At 42.7% G+C, this 16,780-nt stretch overlaps 1 protein-coding gene across 10 annotated transcripts in view; it reads left to right on the top strand.

The window, feature by feature from the left end:
* PPFIBP1 (PPFIB scaffold protein 1) overlaps positions 1-16,780 on the top strand; it is a 171,799-nt gene that overhangs the window by 133,972 nt on the left and 21,047 nt on the right. For 7 of the 10 annotated variants that reach the window (XM_073317257.2, XM_073317268.2, XM_073317308.2 and 4 more), the window contains 8 exons: positions 157-241; positions 6,104-6,261; positions 8,753-8,883; positions 11,186-11,239; positions 12,114-12,174; positions 13,368-13,397; positions 14,971-15,142; positions 16,455-16,487. In XM_073317257.2, the coding sequence (XP_073173358.1) occupies positions 157-241; positions 6,104-6,261; positions 8,753-8,883; positions 11,186-11,239; positions 12,114-12,174; positions 13,368-13,397; positions 14,971-15,142; positions 16,455-16,487 (724 nt within the window). The remainder of the gene's footprint in view (positions 1-156; positions 242-6,103; positions 6,262-8,752; positions 8,884-11,185; positions 11,240-12,113; positions 12,175-13,367; positions 13,398-14,970; positions 15,143-16,454; positions 16,488-16,780) is intronic. The other 3 variants (XM_073317290.2, XM_073317318.2, XM_073317349.2) reach the window with 1 other exon arrangement.

Here is a 16,780-nt window from a genome sequence, read left to right as displayed (position 1 = left end):
TTTGGATTTCCAGCACTCTTCAAGCTCTGAGCTTTTATCCGCCTCTATTTTCTTTAAATCTGTTAGACAATTTAATTTATTTAGGTTTTTATTTCTTATTTTTGACTCTTCATAAAAGAAATGACAATCACAACGTGGATCCTCCCTTTATTTTAGGATCGGAAGATAGAAGAGCTGCGACAATCCCTGAATCGGTATAAGAAAGTGCAAGACATGGTAATATTGGCTCAGGGAAAAAAAGGTACAGTACAAGTGCAAAGATTTCCCACATTGCTAGCATTTAAACTGCACAAATACTGTGATACCATTAGATATTTAACTCTCGGACTTATCTTTCCAGGTAAGAGTATATTAAGACCCTGTTCCTCAACTAGTGTAAATTGGTATAGTTCCATTGTAGGCAATGCAGTTACACCAGTTAACACCAGCGATAACTGGCCTTGATGATTTTATAGGGAGCAGGTAGCGACTCCTATCATTTAGGTTGCCTGACGCTTTCCATTTTAAAAGATTCTTGTGCCTTTTTTTTTCTTTTTGAGAAGCTCTGTCACCTCCATTGATTGCCACAGGCCTTTGAAACTCAGCAAAGGGAAAGTCCTTGGGCTAGAGCAGTTCCTTTTCTTTGTCCCATGAAATTCCATCGAGGTTTAACTGTTAAAAATAACCATTCCCCTTCTCTTGCTTGCATTCCTTAGGGAGAGTTGGCAGCCTGCTAAAATAATAATTGGCCATGAATGTTCTAAAGAGCTGAGCTCACCACCACCACCACCACCGAAGCAGCAGCATCACAGATTGCCCTGGGAAAGTCTGAGAGCAGCTAGAGCAAGTGTAGCAGTAGGTGATGGGCAGGAGAGAGCCAGGCTTGGGCTCTCCCTATCCTCATCACATCCTCTGGAGCCAGCACGTGGCCTCAGGATCACATCCTCCCTCCGGAGGACATGACTTAGAAGAAGAGCACGCCCCCACACACATCCCTCTTCTGTGGGATGGGACGAGAGAAGGAACCAGGTTGGGCCAGGCTCCCCCGACCATCCCTAGAGCCAGTACATGGTATCAATGGCGTACCCCCCTCTGGGATCACAGACTTCTCTACTGCCAGATAATGTACTCAGTCCCATAGCTCAAGTGGTAGAATTCTGTGCTTTAGAAAAGGTGGTTCAGGTTTCCTAATCAAACACTCAAAATTTAGAAAATGCCAGAGGATTAAGGTTGTCTGTACAATCTTAATTTAGCCTCCTTGTGCATATGCGTTATGACACAGCCTTTAATTACATGATCATGTACTGTGTCTTCCACAAGACCCCTGCTTCATTCATTGCACAGGTTGGATCTTGTAGCACATCTGTTCCTAAAAGATTTAGTCTTGGTCAATAACTGTTAAAACAGATGTTGGCATTTTACCAGCGGGAAGGCTGCCTAACATTTTACCAGCGAGAGTCTGAGAGTGTACAGGCTGCAGACCTCATGAAGGAAGCACAGTGACCTGCAGTGCTGAATTGCCTTGCATCAGAAACCGATTTTGTCACTCTGAACCTCTAGAAGGTTGCAAAGGACCAACCCCAAACCTCCACAAGGCTGAGAACTGACTTGTTAGTCCCTGACAAGGCAGTTTGGCTTTTTGAGGGTGGGGGGAAGGGCGGATGTGTATTAACACTGTAGGTGACCCCTAAGGAGCATCCCAAGGCTTATAAAAGTTGGGGATTTCTAAGGTTGCTGGGGATGGGACTTGGGAGGCCCCACTGAGACTCTCAAGGAGTGAAGATTGGCACTGGACAGGGAGCAGAATAGCTAACTCCTGTCAGTGCAGGGTTCAGGTTTTTCAGTCCCTGAGAGTTCCTGTGAAGGGCCTGGATGGGAGAGGGATGGGGGAAGAAGTTCATCATGCTCTACATGATGGGTACAAGTGGTGATTTTTATCACATTTGTAATGTTCACACAGAGTAAAGTCCAGTGATATATATATACATGTGGTACTTTAATAGGGCCAATTTCACAAAGCTGAAAACAATTATGAGCCAGATCAGCTCGGAGGAACAAATTGAATGATAATTTGGGAATCATTTAAGATACCTTACAAGATGCCCCAAAAGCCACAATTGCAGAAGGCGGCCATACTGGTTTAAAAAAACACCTGGTTTAGGGGGGAAGAGAAGGCAGCTATAAAAAATAATTTGATATATAACTGGACCGAGGGCAGTGCTGAAACTGTGATCTGGGATAGGCTGTGGTCAGAACCAAGGTCAAAGTCTGTAGACTAGCCAAATCAGTGTTGCAGTTGGACTCCTGATGCAGGCCAAAGGTCAAATCTAGGTTCGAGTCATTCCAGGGGGTCCAGCGGCAGGTACAGGGCTGGTGCAAGGTGGGATTTAGGGCATGGATAAGGCTGGAGAGTGCTGCAACAAGGCTCAAGCAAGGTTGAGGCAGGAACAGGAACCAGATCAAAGGCAGGCTGGAAGCCTAGGGAGTCTGTAACGCTGCAAGGCAGTAGGAGAGTTCCTGACCAAGTGGTGCTGTTGCACAGGCTAACTTGCAGCTCTGGGGGGGTCAGGCAAATACCTGTGCCTGGGGATCCTCTGACCCGGACCTGCCCAGGGATAGACTGCAAAGCCTGTGAGTTAGCAGCAGGATGGGTAGGGGGACTCTTCCCCTCCCTTCTACCCCCCACATTTTGCTGACTCGAAAGCCACCTGCAACCTCGCTGCCACAAGCCTTAGGAGGAGAGTCTGACCCATTAGGCAACAGACCGGAGGGAAGTCTCACTACTGTGCTGCTCCTAAGCTCTGCAGAAGAGGAACCCTCATCCTGAGGCTTCCAGAGAGTCATAGGAATTGGATCTTACGAAGTCAGCACAGGACAGTGGGTGGGGACTGATTTGCAGGATACTCTGTGGCCAACAGAATAAGGGGGCATCTCTCTATCTTCCTAAGAGCTGTTGGATCTCCTGGCCCTCAAAGGGTTTGTAGGAGAAAGACTCCTCCCTAGCAGCTCCTAGGACCATTTTTAAAGAAGAGAGAAATTCCTGCACAAAAATTTCATGAAGGTGAAGATAGTAGCAGGGGGGTGTTTGTGGTTTGGGTGCATTTGACCTTTCAAAACATTGGAGTTGAATACAAATGAAAAACTCACAGTGCTAAGGTTTCATTTTTGCAGTAAGGCATCCAAATTACTTTAGCTCTGCCCCTGTTGCAATGCACTGAGGAAAATCACCAGTTCATGCTGCCTTAGCCACCCATAAGAAGCAGTTGCATTATATCAATGATCACTGAAATGCCTTAGTATTAATCATATAGTGAGTGTGCTGCTTGACAGCATTGTTATCATCCTATGTAATACACGTAGAAGCACTTATACAAATTCCTGTTTAGACAAGTTGCATGGTGAAAGCAATCATTCCCCACTTACTAAGAGCCTGATCCTAAGCCCATTCAAGTCAATAGCAGTCATTCCATTGACCTCAGTGGGCTTTGACTTGGGATGTAAGAGTATGATCTTCCCTGGTGGGCTCCTCATGGTGGGCAATTTATTTGCTAGTGTCATTGACCCCAGCTTGCACGTCACTATATACCAGGGGTAGGCAATCTATGGCATGTAAGCTGATTTTCAGTGGCACTCACACTGCCCGGGTCCTGGCCACCAGTCCCAGGGGCTCCATGGCCAGCTGGGGTTACATCCGCCGGCCCTGCTCAGCCCACTAACGGCCCCAGGTCATGGCCACCGGTCTGGGGGGCTCTGCTGCTGGCCTGAGGTACCGGCCGCTGGCCCCCTGTCAGCCGAGGTTCCGGCCGCTGGCCCCACTCAGCCAGCTGCCGGTCCCGGCCACTAGTCCAGGGGGCTCTGCTGCTGGCCTGGGGTACCGGCCACTGGCCCCTTGTCAGCCAAGGTTCCAGCCACTGGCCCCACTCAGCCTGCTGCCGGCCCCGGGTCCTGGCCACCAGTCCAGGGGGCTCTGCTGCTGGCCTGGGGTCCCAGCTGCTGGCCCGGGGCTCTGCAGCCACCCCCAGCTATGGCCCTCTGGCCCCAGCCTGGGGCAGTGAGGGGTGCAGACAGTGCCACAAAGGAGCACAGCTCAGCATGGATTCTTATTACTGGCACACAAAACCTTAAATTCGAGTGAATAAATGAAGACTTGGCACACCACTTCTGAAAGGTAGCCAACCGCTGCTATATACAAACTTCATATGCCCATGTCATGAAATTTGAGCATTTACATGAAAAGAGCAAAGGGTGGCATGACAGAGCAAAGGGTGGTATGACCGAACAACCTATTTAATAGTGGCGACACAGAGAGAGGTTTTGAAACCAAGGTTCAGTGGTGCACATTTGTGATACTCTACATTCCATGGGAAATGATAAAAGTGTATTTTATTTCTTGTATGCTTCACAGAACACAGACAATGTTTTTGGCTAGAGAAAAGGGGCAGTAAGGTTGAGATTTTACTTTGACAATAAATTACAGGTTCTAGAAACACAGCGCTGTGAATGACAATAACAATGACAAGAAAAAGCATTGGGGCAGTCATCTGGTACTTTGGTATTGATCAGAAGTGTAGAAATCCATACCTTTCAATGACTGAACCAGTTAAAGAATGGCAATGCTGTCCGTGAAACGCTAACACAAACTCTAACATGGTAGGGAATTGGCAGACTGAGACACCACTGATTTGTGGCACTGTACAAACTGGCAGGGAATTTTTTGTTCTTATTTAGAAGCTAGCACAGTAATTGATTTTGACTGTTCTTTTTCCAGTTATTTACTGCCTTGAGCTTTGTCCCCCATTTTGGCTCAGATGGCACAATGGAGACAGATTTTGATTCTTCATCTTACATTTGAGACAAACATGTCAGTTTCTTTTTGTCTCAGTGAGGATGGGAAAAGAAATGTCTCTGTGCAGTGTTTTGGGGTCTGATACATTAATGAACACACAGAATGTTCAACATGTTGAAAAGGACCCCCCTGAAATGCTTATGTGGAGGGAGTGGGTTTCTGCTGTAATTAAGAAATATAATTGCATGAGCAGGATGCTTCCATCCACTGTGGCCCTTTTTAATCTGCTGCAGTTGCATAAATGAGTCATTAGACAACTGGACCTAGCTAGGGGAAAGTTCCCCCAGCTCAGGCTTTGTATGAGCTGGCTTTTACACTGCCGCATGTGGGCCCCACCATAAGCATAAGCCCTGCTTTGGATGTATATGAGAGTGGACAGGAGTAGGATGGGGCATGGCCACAGCACGAAGCACTGTAGGGATTCCAGGCAGTGCTGCTACCGTAGGCAGCTGGAGACAGGCAGCCCTTCAGGGCTGCCTTACTCCAGGGGCCACAGGGGCCTCCGCAGTAGCCCAGAATTGGGAGGGCACCAAGCCACTGTTAGTCCCTTTCCTCTAGCCTGCCTCTTAATGGCACAGCAAAACATCTCACCCCATGCATTTAAATGAGGATTGTGCATTCTGGTTCCCCAAGAACCCCAAATAAACCTTAACGAATCTATCAGGAGTCCAGTAACCGTATATTTTTGGAAATTTCATTTATTCAAAACCACAACTTAAAAGAAATTCAACCCTCTTGGATTTTAAAAAAAAAATCCAGTTGGATCATTAGTGTGCAGGGTTTCTGCCTAACATTGCCTAGACATCAAATTCCAAATAGGGATTTATGGGGCCAGATCTTCAGCTGGAAGTTGGCATGGTTCCATTAAAGCCAATGGAGCTATGCCGAATTACACCAGTTAAGGATCTGGCTCACAGTGTGAAACTTTGCTTGCCTTTTGTTGTATGGGCACAGCACAAACATGATCCTATGGCTGCCTATGGGGTATCAGTACTTCTGTCCTGCTTTGGTACTGCTAGAATTGGAGCTCCTGCTGTTAAGCACTGATGCTTTTTTGTTATTGGTGGAGTTTTACTTTAAGCTGTGTTGGGAAATCATGATCCCAGTCAGGAAGGGGTTAAAAAAGCCAGCCATCCCACCCTTACACCCTGTCTCCTCCTATCACCATCACCCTCCCAACCCTGTTGCCCTATTGAGCCCATAAATAAAAGTCCTCCATAGAACAATACTCGTATGTACTGAACTAAAGCCAGTTTGTTTGCATCTCTCTTCTATTAGGCAAAGAAGGTGAATGTGAAGAATTTTTAAATTCAGGATCTGTTTCAGCGGTTTTATTGGACATGCAGAGTTTAACTGAGCAAGAGAAAAGTCCATCTCCTGTCCCAGGAATCAGCTCTCCGAGCCATGAAGAGTTTAACACCACTGTTCCCGAAGAGGTACTGTTCTCTATTTTCTCTCAACGTATCACTACTTGACAGTGTTACTCATGCTGTAGTTGTATTACAGAAACCAGCCCCCAGCTTCTTTAAGTTTTCTTGCTTGTTAGGCAGTTTCAGTAAAACTTCCCCATTTTGTTCGGAAAGTCCTTACCAGTATGGAATTTGTTTGAAGGCCACCAACCCCAAATTTGTAAACTCAAAAAATCATATTTAATTTTCATTAAAATGTCCAGAAATGATTTTAATATCAAATATAAGAAAGTTTCTGGAACTGTATTCTCACTGATTTTATGTAATATCTTCTTTAAAAGCTTGTTTTCGCTTACCTGAAGTAAATTTGAGACTATTTAAAATCCGTTAAAATATATACTATAGTATGTTTAAAGGGGTACAGTCTACTTGGTATTTTCTCCATTTCCAAAAATGAGTTATAAGTCGTTTATGATCTGCCCCACGCCAACATCCTTGATTTTACAAGCATGTTTTCCTATATTTAAAATATTTCTCTCTCCCCTCAAAGCACTCATGCAAAATGAGGAAGTAACTGATTATACAGAGAAAACCAGTGGAAATAGCTGTAAACCAAATGCTGTCAAATGCACTAAGCAAGCAAACTGAAACATACGATCACCATCCCCGGCTCTCCTGACCATCCCCCACACACAAATGTTTCATATATAGTAATCTTCAGGGTACCTTGTAACAGTGGATCAGAAAATTTGAGGGGTGTGATTCTTTTGAGTTGATGTCCCTTTAAACCTAGGGCATGGCCCTGCATTCCTTCAGCTGGAGATCCGGGTGAACAGGCCGTGCAGGACTGGGCACTAAGAAAGAGTACTGTATCATGACAGTTATGTATAGGCAATATCTTACACCAAGATAACGCATGAGTAAAAGTCTTGTTGACTTCTGTGGGACTGCTCATGTGTGAAAAGTTACTCATTTGAGTGGTGGGATTAAGACCCTAATTTTTATGTAGTATATTTACAAGTCTGGTGCTTTGGCCTTCTGGAAGGCTCTGAACAGCTTGAAATAGGGTGTTTGCCTCCATGGGTTGAATTTATATATGAATACATCATTTTGTTGATTCTCTTGTAAAGAAATCGAGAACAATGGTGAAATGAATTAGTGTAGCACCTAGAAGCCCTAATCATGGACTGGGACCCCACTGTACTAAGGTTGTACAAAGCCAGCCCAAATCCCAGCCCCAAAGAGCTTTCAATTTAAGTACAAGACAAGACACAACAGGTGGAGACTGTGGAGAAACCCAGCTGCATTCTACCAGCAGTTTCATTCACAAACATGTCTTGCATTTGCATTGTAAAATAATGGGGATCATTTTAGCTGACATGGTACTGTCCTGTTATACATCATGTATTTAAACTGTTTCTTGTGTTGCTTAATATCTGAGATAACAAACATTGAAAATTAAAAGTGTAATTTTCTCTTACCTTTTGTGTGTGTTAGTTTATATCTTGTGCCTCTCTGTTTGGGCAAATCACTTAAACACATGATCACATCCCATTGAAGTTGCATTTAATGGGACTTAAGCACATGCATAAAGTTAAGCACCTGCTTAAGGGTTTCACTGACGAGAGATGGATTTACACAAGTGCATAAAATGAATTCATCTATTAACATTATGTAGATATTTAATAGGATGTTAGAGAAATTACTTTTAAAAAAATCCGTATAAAATTTAATAGAAAATAACTTTGTACAGGATTTTTTGAACCATTCTATATAACTGAAAAGCAGGCTTATAATTTTCTATTGAATCCTACAGGATGTTTCAAATAACCTATGAGAAAGTTACAGTTTTCTGTTAAATTCCATAGGACCTTTCCGGGTTGTGTTTTTGTCTTTTAATTGTAAGGTTATGGATACAGTCTACTGTTATGTTCTGATGTGTCTATGAGTAGTAGTCCTATCGAACCCAATGGGATGCGTCCCATGCATAAAGCTGTGCATGCGTAAATAAATGATACGATTAGGCCTGAAGCCCAGATTCAGCAGAGCCCTTAAGTGTGTGTTTAAATGCTTTGCTGAATCAGGGCCTTAGGGCTTAGAGCCAGAGGGAGGCGCTTTACATGTAAAAGAAAATAAATGGCTTAAATAATTGGCCCCCTTGCTGGAAGTCTCAGAGGAGCCAAGGACTGAACGGAGATGGAGAGTGAACTGTTGTTTTATGTCATAGGGGGTCCCTAAGGGAGACACATAGACCAGGCAGCATCAAGAGGCTTATGCTGCTTTTATCCATCCTGTTATACCCACTCTGTATACCAACAGAAGATTTTAAGCTCCAGTGTTGTCAGCCTGGCCCATCTTTATAAGCACTAAACTATGTTTATAGTAAAAAGAAAATGAATCGAACCATATGCCTGAGTCAGACTTTTTTATTTTTGTCACTGATCTATTTGATTCTTATTTTCATGCAGTGATTGTGTAGTTTTTGCCCACTGTAATGTTGTATCCTTTCTTCTTTTAGAATTCACTACAAATTCACACCAGCATCCTGCAAGTTTCAATCCCTGCTTTTCCATCAGCACCCAAAAGCTCAGAAGCAGCTACAGAAAAAGTAAAAGCACAGCCTAAACCAGCAGTTGCGAGTGAAGTGAGGTATAGTTATTACAAACTATTTCTAACTGGTATGTAAAGTCAAAGTTTTGTTACAAAATGTTAGGTGAAATTGTGTTTATTGGACAATTAGGGTATTAAGTCTGTTTCCTCAAACTAGCATTGTCACGTATTATAATGTCCATCTAGGGTTGAACTATACACTCCCCAAACGCATTTCTGTTATTGTTGTTCATGATAGCACCAATAGTGTGCTACGTGCTTGTGAACAAAGAAGGCGTTGAAATTAATAGGACTGTTGTGGGGAGCAGTTGCCCCATAGCGCCCCCCAGCTGGCTGAATGTGGCACAACAGGTGCTCCCTGCCACAGTTTCCTTCCCTGAGATGGGTCTCCTCAGCACACACCAGCCAGTGCTAGAGCTGTGACTTAGCCTTCTGGCCAAGTCGCAAACAAAACCCCTTCTGGGGTAGCAAATGTCCAACTAAATCACAACAAACAAAAAGGTGGTTCTACTCTTTGCGGGTTTCTCTTCACCCCACCCTCTGGGACCTGTTCCCAGTTTCTGGGCTACCGTTGAGTCGTTATGGCCCTGCTCCAGTAGAGCATCGGGTCCCCAGGCTGGTTCCACTGGAGCAGTGGTTCTCAACCAGGGATACGTGTACCTCGGGGGGTTCCAAGGGGTACATCAACTCATCTAGATATTTGCCTAGTCTTACAACAGGCTACATAAAAAGCACTAGCTAAGTGAGTTTCATATGGACAATGACTTGTTTAGACTGCTCTGTATACTGTACACTGAAATGTAAGTACAATATTTATATTTCAATTGATGTATTTTATAATTATATGGTAAAAATGAGAATGTAAGCAATTTTCCAGTCATAGTGTGCTGTGACACTTCCATCTGATTTTGTAAACAAGTAGTTTTTAAGTGAGGTGAACCTTGGGTGTACACAAGACAAATCAGACTCCTGAAAGGGGTACAGCAGTCTGGAAAGGTTGAGAGCCACTGCCCTGAAGTACCCTTCTCCTGCAGACCCTGGCTCAGAAGCTTACACAGGAGCCTGTCCATTCTCTCTGGTTCCACAGGGAAGATTGATCTCCCTCAGCTCTTTTACAAGGCCTAGGTGTCCATTAAGTAGTCACTTGACTCTCCTTAACCATGCCACCTCAGTCTGGGAAGCAACTAATTAATTACGTTATGTGTGTGGCTGGCTCCATTTTCCCCCTTTAAGATAGGGATGAAATGCAGTGGGGAATCTGGGATATTTCTTTTTACTTTATATAAATAGCTTAGTTTTAGATGCAATATCATCATGTGTAGTGTGAATTTGCTGTAAGCGATTTGCACTCGGAGATTTTTAAAAATTCCTGAAAAGCACTGCCAAACCCAAACCGAAACTGAGAGTGACTAGCCAGTACACAGGAGCCGTAACTAAGCTACCAGGAAGAAGATGAGTCATGGTTTCAAGAAGTCTGAGAGGCTCATTCCCTTGAGGCTGGCATATGACAAAGAAACTGGGTTTTTCTAGCCTGAGGCATAAATGAGTGCAGATTTTAATAAGGAGCGGCATTTGAGATTTTTAAAAACAGCTAGAGGATTACAGCCTTAGCCACAGAACTCCTAGTACAGCTAATGAGAGATGTTTCACTAAATTCCTTAGTTGGCTTTTGAAGATCTCAACCATTATTTTTATCTATAGTAATATGGGAGGTTAGGAATCCAAATGCCATGAAATCTCATTGATATAAGACTGTCTTTGACTTCAGGGTACAAACTAGAGCAGACAAGTGTTGAAGTGTGCTTTCTTTGGCCTTGACCCAGGAAAGCATCTCCACTCAGGACAGCACTTGTGCTTAAGTGTTTTCCTGAATCAGGGCCTCTGTCTTTCTCGGCTCTCCTTCTCTCCTTCCCTCTCTTCCAGTGGGTCCCATATTTCTTCATGCTGTGCTGCCACACATGTAGCTCTAGCCTTAAGCAATGTGAATCTCGTTTCTTGTTCATTTTCTCTATTTTAAAGACGATCACTGTGACCCGACTCATTCCGAGAGTTCCTGTTATAGGCTGCTTGTGTATTCCTTTCTTGCAATGGCATATGAGACCATTACATATACTGTGACCTCTTAATTTATTCACTCATTCCTGAATATGTTGGTTAGCCTGCAGTGGTATAGGAAGTCTTTGCTATGCGTCTTGAGTTCACTCCCACCCTTTTACTTTTATAACAGAAGATGACAGAAGAAAAGATTTGATTTGTGGTAATTATATAGCCATTCAGGTGAAAAGAGAGAGAGTGAAATTCGTAGGTATCTTATAATGGAGTACCTTGTCTGTTTTTACAGTGAAGAGACAACACCATGTTCCTCCGTAGAAACACAGCCATGTGACAGTCCATTGTAAGTACCATATCAACCAATTAAATGCTTCTGATTAAACACCTTTCCACCATATTTGTAAAAAAATTTTAATGAGCACATGCAAATGTGTGGTGTTGTTCTAACCACGTTAACTCATTTTAAAATAATTTGGTGATGAGAGTTTTCTGCTCTGATCATTTCTAATAATTTCTAGTGCTTTTTTCAATAAATATATACTAGCATTTAATCTCATTTCTGTTGCAGTATGAAATGTCTTCAGTCAAGTCATGTAAGATCAGTAGGCTTGGGGCTTAAAAAAATTTTTTTTGAATATGTATGTGACAGGTTCCTCCCGGGGTGCCATGCCACCTAGAACTGAGAAAACCACTGACCCCGACTGACTCACTAGCCTGGCTCCCTTTATACTGTAACCAATGCATGGTGGGGCCAAAATGAGTTACCCGGTGTGCCGTGGAGCAAGGGATCAACTTCCCAACATGCAACTGTTGCCATCCCATAATGTCATCTGTGTCCCATAATTTTTCCACATTTTCTTAAAAAATCCCACAAACCCACATGGCACTCCTTGCTGTCCACATTTCTGACAGAAGTGTGAAGCCTGCACAGCTCTCAATTTTCTTTTGGAAAATTTAATTTAAAATAAGAAGCAAAGAATTTCAGAGTTAAACATCCTGTCACTCCAGCATTAGCTCGTCCTCTTGTACCTTAACAGTAATTGTGCTACAGAAGATCTCCTGGCAATACCTAGCCACCACATGGGAGGAGTTAACAAAGGAGGGCTGTAATACAATCTTTATACAGTTCTTTAGAATATATTTGCCTTTGAGACAGTGGGGTCTAACTCAATCAATTCCTAATTATTTTGATTTTGATTTTTATGTTCTTATTGTAGAGCGTCACCCCTGCAAAAATCCAGCAGTCTGGGCAATTTGAAGAAAGAGGCATCAGAAGTGGTTGGTTTTGTTTTTTAGTCCTTATTTTTCCCCTTAATACTGAGGTCCAGATTGTCTACCCCAGTTCTGGCCCCCTGAGTGGTGCAAGGGGTTGGAATCTGGTTGGAGCCGGCTAGATGAGAATTCCTGTGGTAGTGGGGGAGGTCTCTTGGGTGGCATGGAGTCAGTTCCTCTTCCAGCTCTGCCTGCCTGCCCCAAATTAGGTTTGAAGCAGAGCATAGCTCTGGTCATTCCATTTGCAGCTAGCTATGACCCCATTTGTAACAAAATCCTGTGGATATTAGTGAAGAAGAAAATCTGTCTTTGAATATTTAGGGGGTCTATCCTCTTATTGTATGAAGTATTTACATAAGTAAATTTCCTGCACTCCAAAGCTGTGTCTTCATTAGGTAAAAAGGTGTATTCTTAATTCAAGTTGCCTAACAAGGTAAAATCCTAGTAAAGACAAGGCAGTTTGCCATTGTCATGTAAATTAGCAGGGCAAGTTGAAGACAAGGGTGCCCCAGCATCTCGGCAATAGAGATGGGTGAATGATAGAGATGGAGGAAACTGGAGGAGAGGGTGAATTTTGCTTAGGGTTAAAAACCTTTATCTGTCGTAACGAGAACCAAAACTAAACAGGTCAGATATGAGTCCCATTATATCCAAATCTGTGATAAGTAGCTCTAGTTCAGACTCACTGTTATTTGCAGAGCTATGGAAGGGTAAACCTGGAATTATACCCCATAAGATTTATTTTCACTGTGCTTAGAGAGAGATGCTTTTTTACCAGCACTAAATTCATTTAATTTTTGTAATTAAAACCAGTGTTGGTTGTGCAAAGGCATTAATAAATCAGGATCTAAAAGGACCATATTATGAAATCCAAAACCTAAACAGAAATGCATGTATAGGGGGAAATAAAAGGTGACATTAACCTAGGGGAAGTATAGTTTTTATGTTCTTATGTGCCAATATATATTTATGCCTGTATCTGTATTTTCACTCTATGCATCTGAAGAAGTGGCTTTTTTACCCACGAAAGCTTATACCCATATAAATCTGTTAGTCTTTAAGGTGCCACTGGACTCCTCGTTCTTAAGTGATTTCCTTTGAAAAATAGAAGAGGAAAGAAATCTCACTATTTTTAACTGAAATGAATTAAATAATGGGGTAACTAAGAATTTTAACACTTCTCAATCCTTCCCAAACAGGACAAAGAACCTGTACAGAAACCAGCAGAGGTAACCTTTGTGTGTGTCTTCATGTGAAGCAATGCAGAGAGCAGAAGGTGTTTTAAATAGCATAGTTTTATTCACATTGTGTCCGAATTTTTAAGGGAGCATAGCAGACCTGCAAGCAAGGTTGTGAAGTGTGATTCAGGGAATATATTCGGGTCTCCACCATCACTTTGTGTCAAGTTTATATTCTCTCACTCTCTTGTCTTCTCACACATGGCTCTTCATTTTGACTTGCTGAGAATAAATAAAATCACCCATTAGCTATTTTTCCCCACTTTCTCTTTGGGCAAACATCTTCAAATCACTCTGTCTCCTAGTTGAGGTTCTCCCCTCACCTATACTCACCATGCCCCAAGGACACCCCTTATTGTGGTAGGCTGTCCTAGCTAAGTAGGACTCTAGGGGGCTTGCAGCCCAAACCATTGATGCTTCTCCTGAGCCAGCCAGAGGATTCCTTACAGAGCAGCACAAGCAGTTCCTGTTCCCACATGGCAGAGTCCGTGCTGCTGCTTCAGCATGCTCATCCCTTGTCAGCCCAGGATCAAGGGATTTAGAGTGTCTCCAGCCCTGCAACCCTGTGAGGTTACACGTTGTTCCACCACAAACGAACAAAGCTGCGTCTCGGATTTGTTATTTAGCTTTGTAGCATTTGTAATTGACTTGTGTTTTTCTACCTTAAAAACCTTCCAAGTTCACGTTGTTTTGGAGCAGAATTGCTATTATCTTTTTACAGTGGTTGCCATTAAAAAGTAACCATTTATCAACCACTGCCTAGTATGCAGCCACTATTTCCTATTCTAAGTAATTTCAGTGAATTACTGAAATTCTAAGTAATGGGGAAGAATCCTAGTATCTCAGATACCACTTTTATAGTCGTGACTGTGTTTTTCAGCAAAAGGAGAATTGTTGTGTTTACCTTGCCAATCAGAGACCATGAGAGGTTAAAAGTCATATGTTGAAAAACTCAGAATAAATAGAGATATGCTTATTAATATTACAATTATCTGAGATTATCAAAACTGCTAGAATTTTACAAATCTAATTTGTCTCCACCATTTATGCCATTTGCTTGCTGCTTTTGTTTCTTTGAATTGGACAATGGAAATAGGCTGCTAGTCCAGTGATTTTCATACTGTGCTCTGCAAACCGCTGATGGTCCCTGGAGACTTTCTGGCAATCTGCAGAGAACTGGCCAGTCATGAGGTGCTTGTTCTTCCTCCATTTTTCCAGAAACTTCCAGTGGGAGATGAGGAGCTCAGGACTTCACAGGATCACACCCTATATGAATGAGTGGTTAATTTATTATTTTAAAGTGCCACTTTTGCAAGATCTGAAACGTTTAGTACAGAAATGCTACTGTTAAACAGGTAGTAAATATAATTGAGTCCTGAACACATTTTAACTGAAGATCTTGCTTATTTAACCTAGACTCAGTACATGCACACTATAATCTATTTTACAGTGCAAATGCTACCTTTTTTTGCAGATTACCTTTCAGAATTAACTGTGCACAATTAAAAGCTTTTTATGGTGCAGTAAGATTAAGTTCTGAAGTTTTGTTTTCCTGACTAATCAGACTAAAGCTTCCGTGGAAGGTAACAAGTGTGGAACCCTCCCTCCAAAATCCCCAAGCCATAGTGGTACCGGAGATGAGGACAGTTTTGGTACCCGGAAAGCCAGATCTTCATTTGGACGAGGCTTTTTCAAGATAAAAAATAACAAGAGGACAGCAAGTGCACCTAATTTGGGTAGGTACCACGCTCCTGAAAGCATCTCCAGTGTATTCTGAACAAGAGTCTTTTATAATGATGGGGGTTTCTTTTTATACATCTCGTAGCTATCATAAACGGGCAGGGCCAGCCACAATATAACCCAAAGGCTGAACTGGAGTAACTGATGGCTGCGCAAGAAAAATGCTGTGCTTTTGAATAGCCGGTCAATCCAACCCTTGCCTTGACCTCTCTGCTCAGCCCCTGCATAGCATACTGCACTTTTAAAGTAGCAAGTTCCTTACTGAAATGCAGCGGTTCATAAGTATTTTTCTCCTGCTCCAACCTCTGCTCAATACTGTGATCTTATCACAAGAGCAGTGTTGTTACCACAGTCCAATATTATACCTACAATAGCACCTCTACTACAGTTGTCTTCCATCTTTTTATTATAAGTGTCAGCAAAACGTGGGCATCTGACATGCATCCTCCCAGAATTTTAATTTTCCCCTGGGAGAGGAGCAGAGGAAAAACCTCCATCCTTCAGAAGTTTAAATGGGATTACTGCCTCCTTGGTCAGAAGAAAAGACTTCCACTCTTGCCTACTTAATGGTCACTCCGATCCTATGCCCAAGGGAGTTAATTTACTCACAGCCTTGTTCTAAATGGCCCATGTCTTCCTCTCCCATATAGAATATGAAAATTGATAGGCCTACATGGAACAGATTTCAATGATTAGACCCGTTGTCTCGTCCCACTAAGATGTTTTTGTGCCCATTTCTTCATACGACATCTGCAGCGTAACAAAAATAGCAATTTTTAAATAATCCTTATTAGCTGAAGGCAGTGGGGTATAGTGGTCACAGTAGAGGACTGGGAGATGGACCCTGGGTCCTGCTCCTAGCTCTGCTATGAATTTGCTTTGTAAATCTGAGAAAGTCACTTACATTGTCTGTGCTTCGGTGTATCCATCTGGGAAACCAGTCAATAATACTTGTCTCCCTCACAGGGGTATTGTGAGGTCCAGGCACAATGAATTGTTATGACACATGCAATCTTTTACTTTCTTGTGCTCAAATGCTGATTTGAAATCATCAGGATGTTGTTTTACCCTCATTAATATATAGCTTTGCTGTGTTACGTTTTGGTGAGGAAGGGATTAACAGTGTACTGGTAATCCTAATGTGTGTGTGAAGTCAGTGCTGTGTGTGGTGCGTGTGTTTGTTTTACTTTTCTCCCCTTGTCTTGTATTTTGCCAGTGTAAATTTTGATGTGTGTTTTACCTTGTCATTCTGCGTATTCTCTCCCATTGTGCTGCGTGTGGGTATATGCATTGTTTGGATATCTGAAGATCGCAGTCGAAGTGCAAGTGCACCTACCTTAGGTATAGTAGTCCTGCATGTCACCCTGTATCAGTGCTCTGCTGTGATTGCTGCTTACAGCTGGTTATGGCCGTGAACTTTTAAAACTGAGCTAGAAACAAGATCTTTGTTGAAACACTAAAACGTACGTTCTGTTTAACACTGGCCCACTACTCAAAGTCTGCTGCATTGTTTCATGATAACCACTACTAATGAGTCACATTGCGGGTGGATTTACAAAGGTTAATGAACCTCCGAACACGAGATTGCCCATCAAGGCAAAAAAGAAGGGAGGTAATTGTAGAAGTGTGTGTAA

The sequence above is a fragment of the Lepidochelys kempii genome, chromosome 1 (assembly GCF_965140285.1).
Source record: "Lepidochelys kempii isolate rLepKem1 chromosome 1, rLepKem1.hap1, whole genome shotgun sequence".
NCBI classification, from domain to species: Eukaryota; Metazoa; Chordata; order Testudines; family Cheloniidae; genus Lepidochelys; species Lepidochelys kempii.
This window is presented reverse-complemented; position numbering and strand designations above follow the sequence as displayed.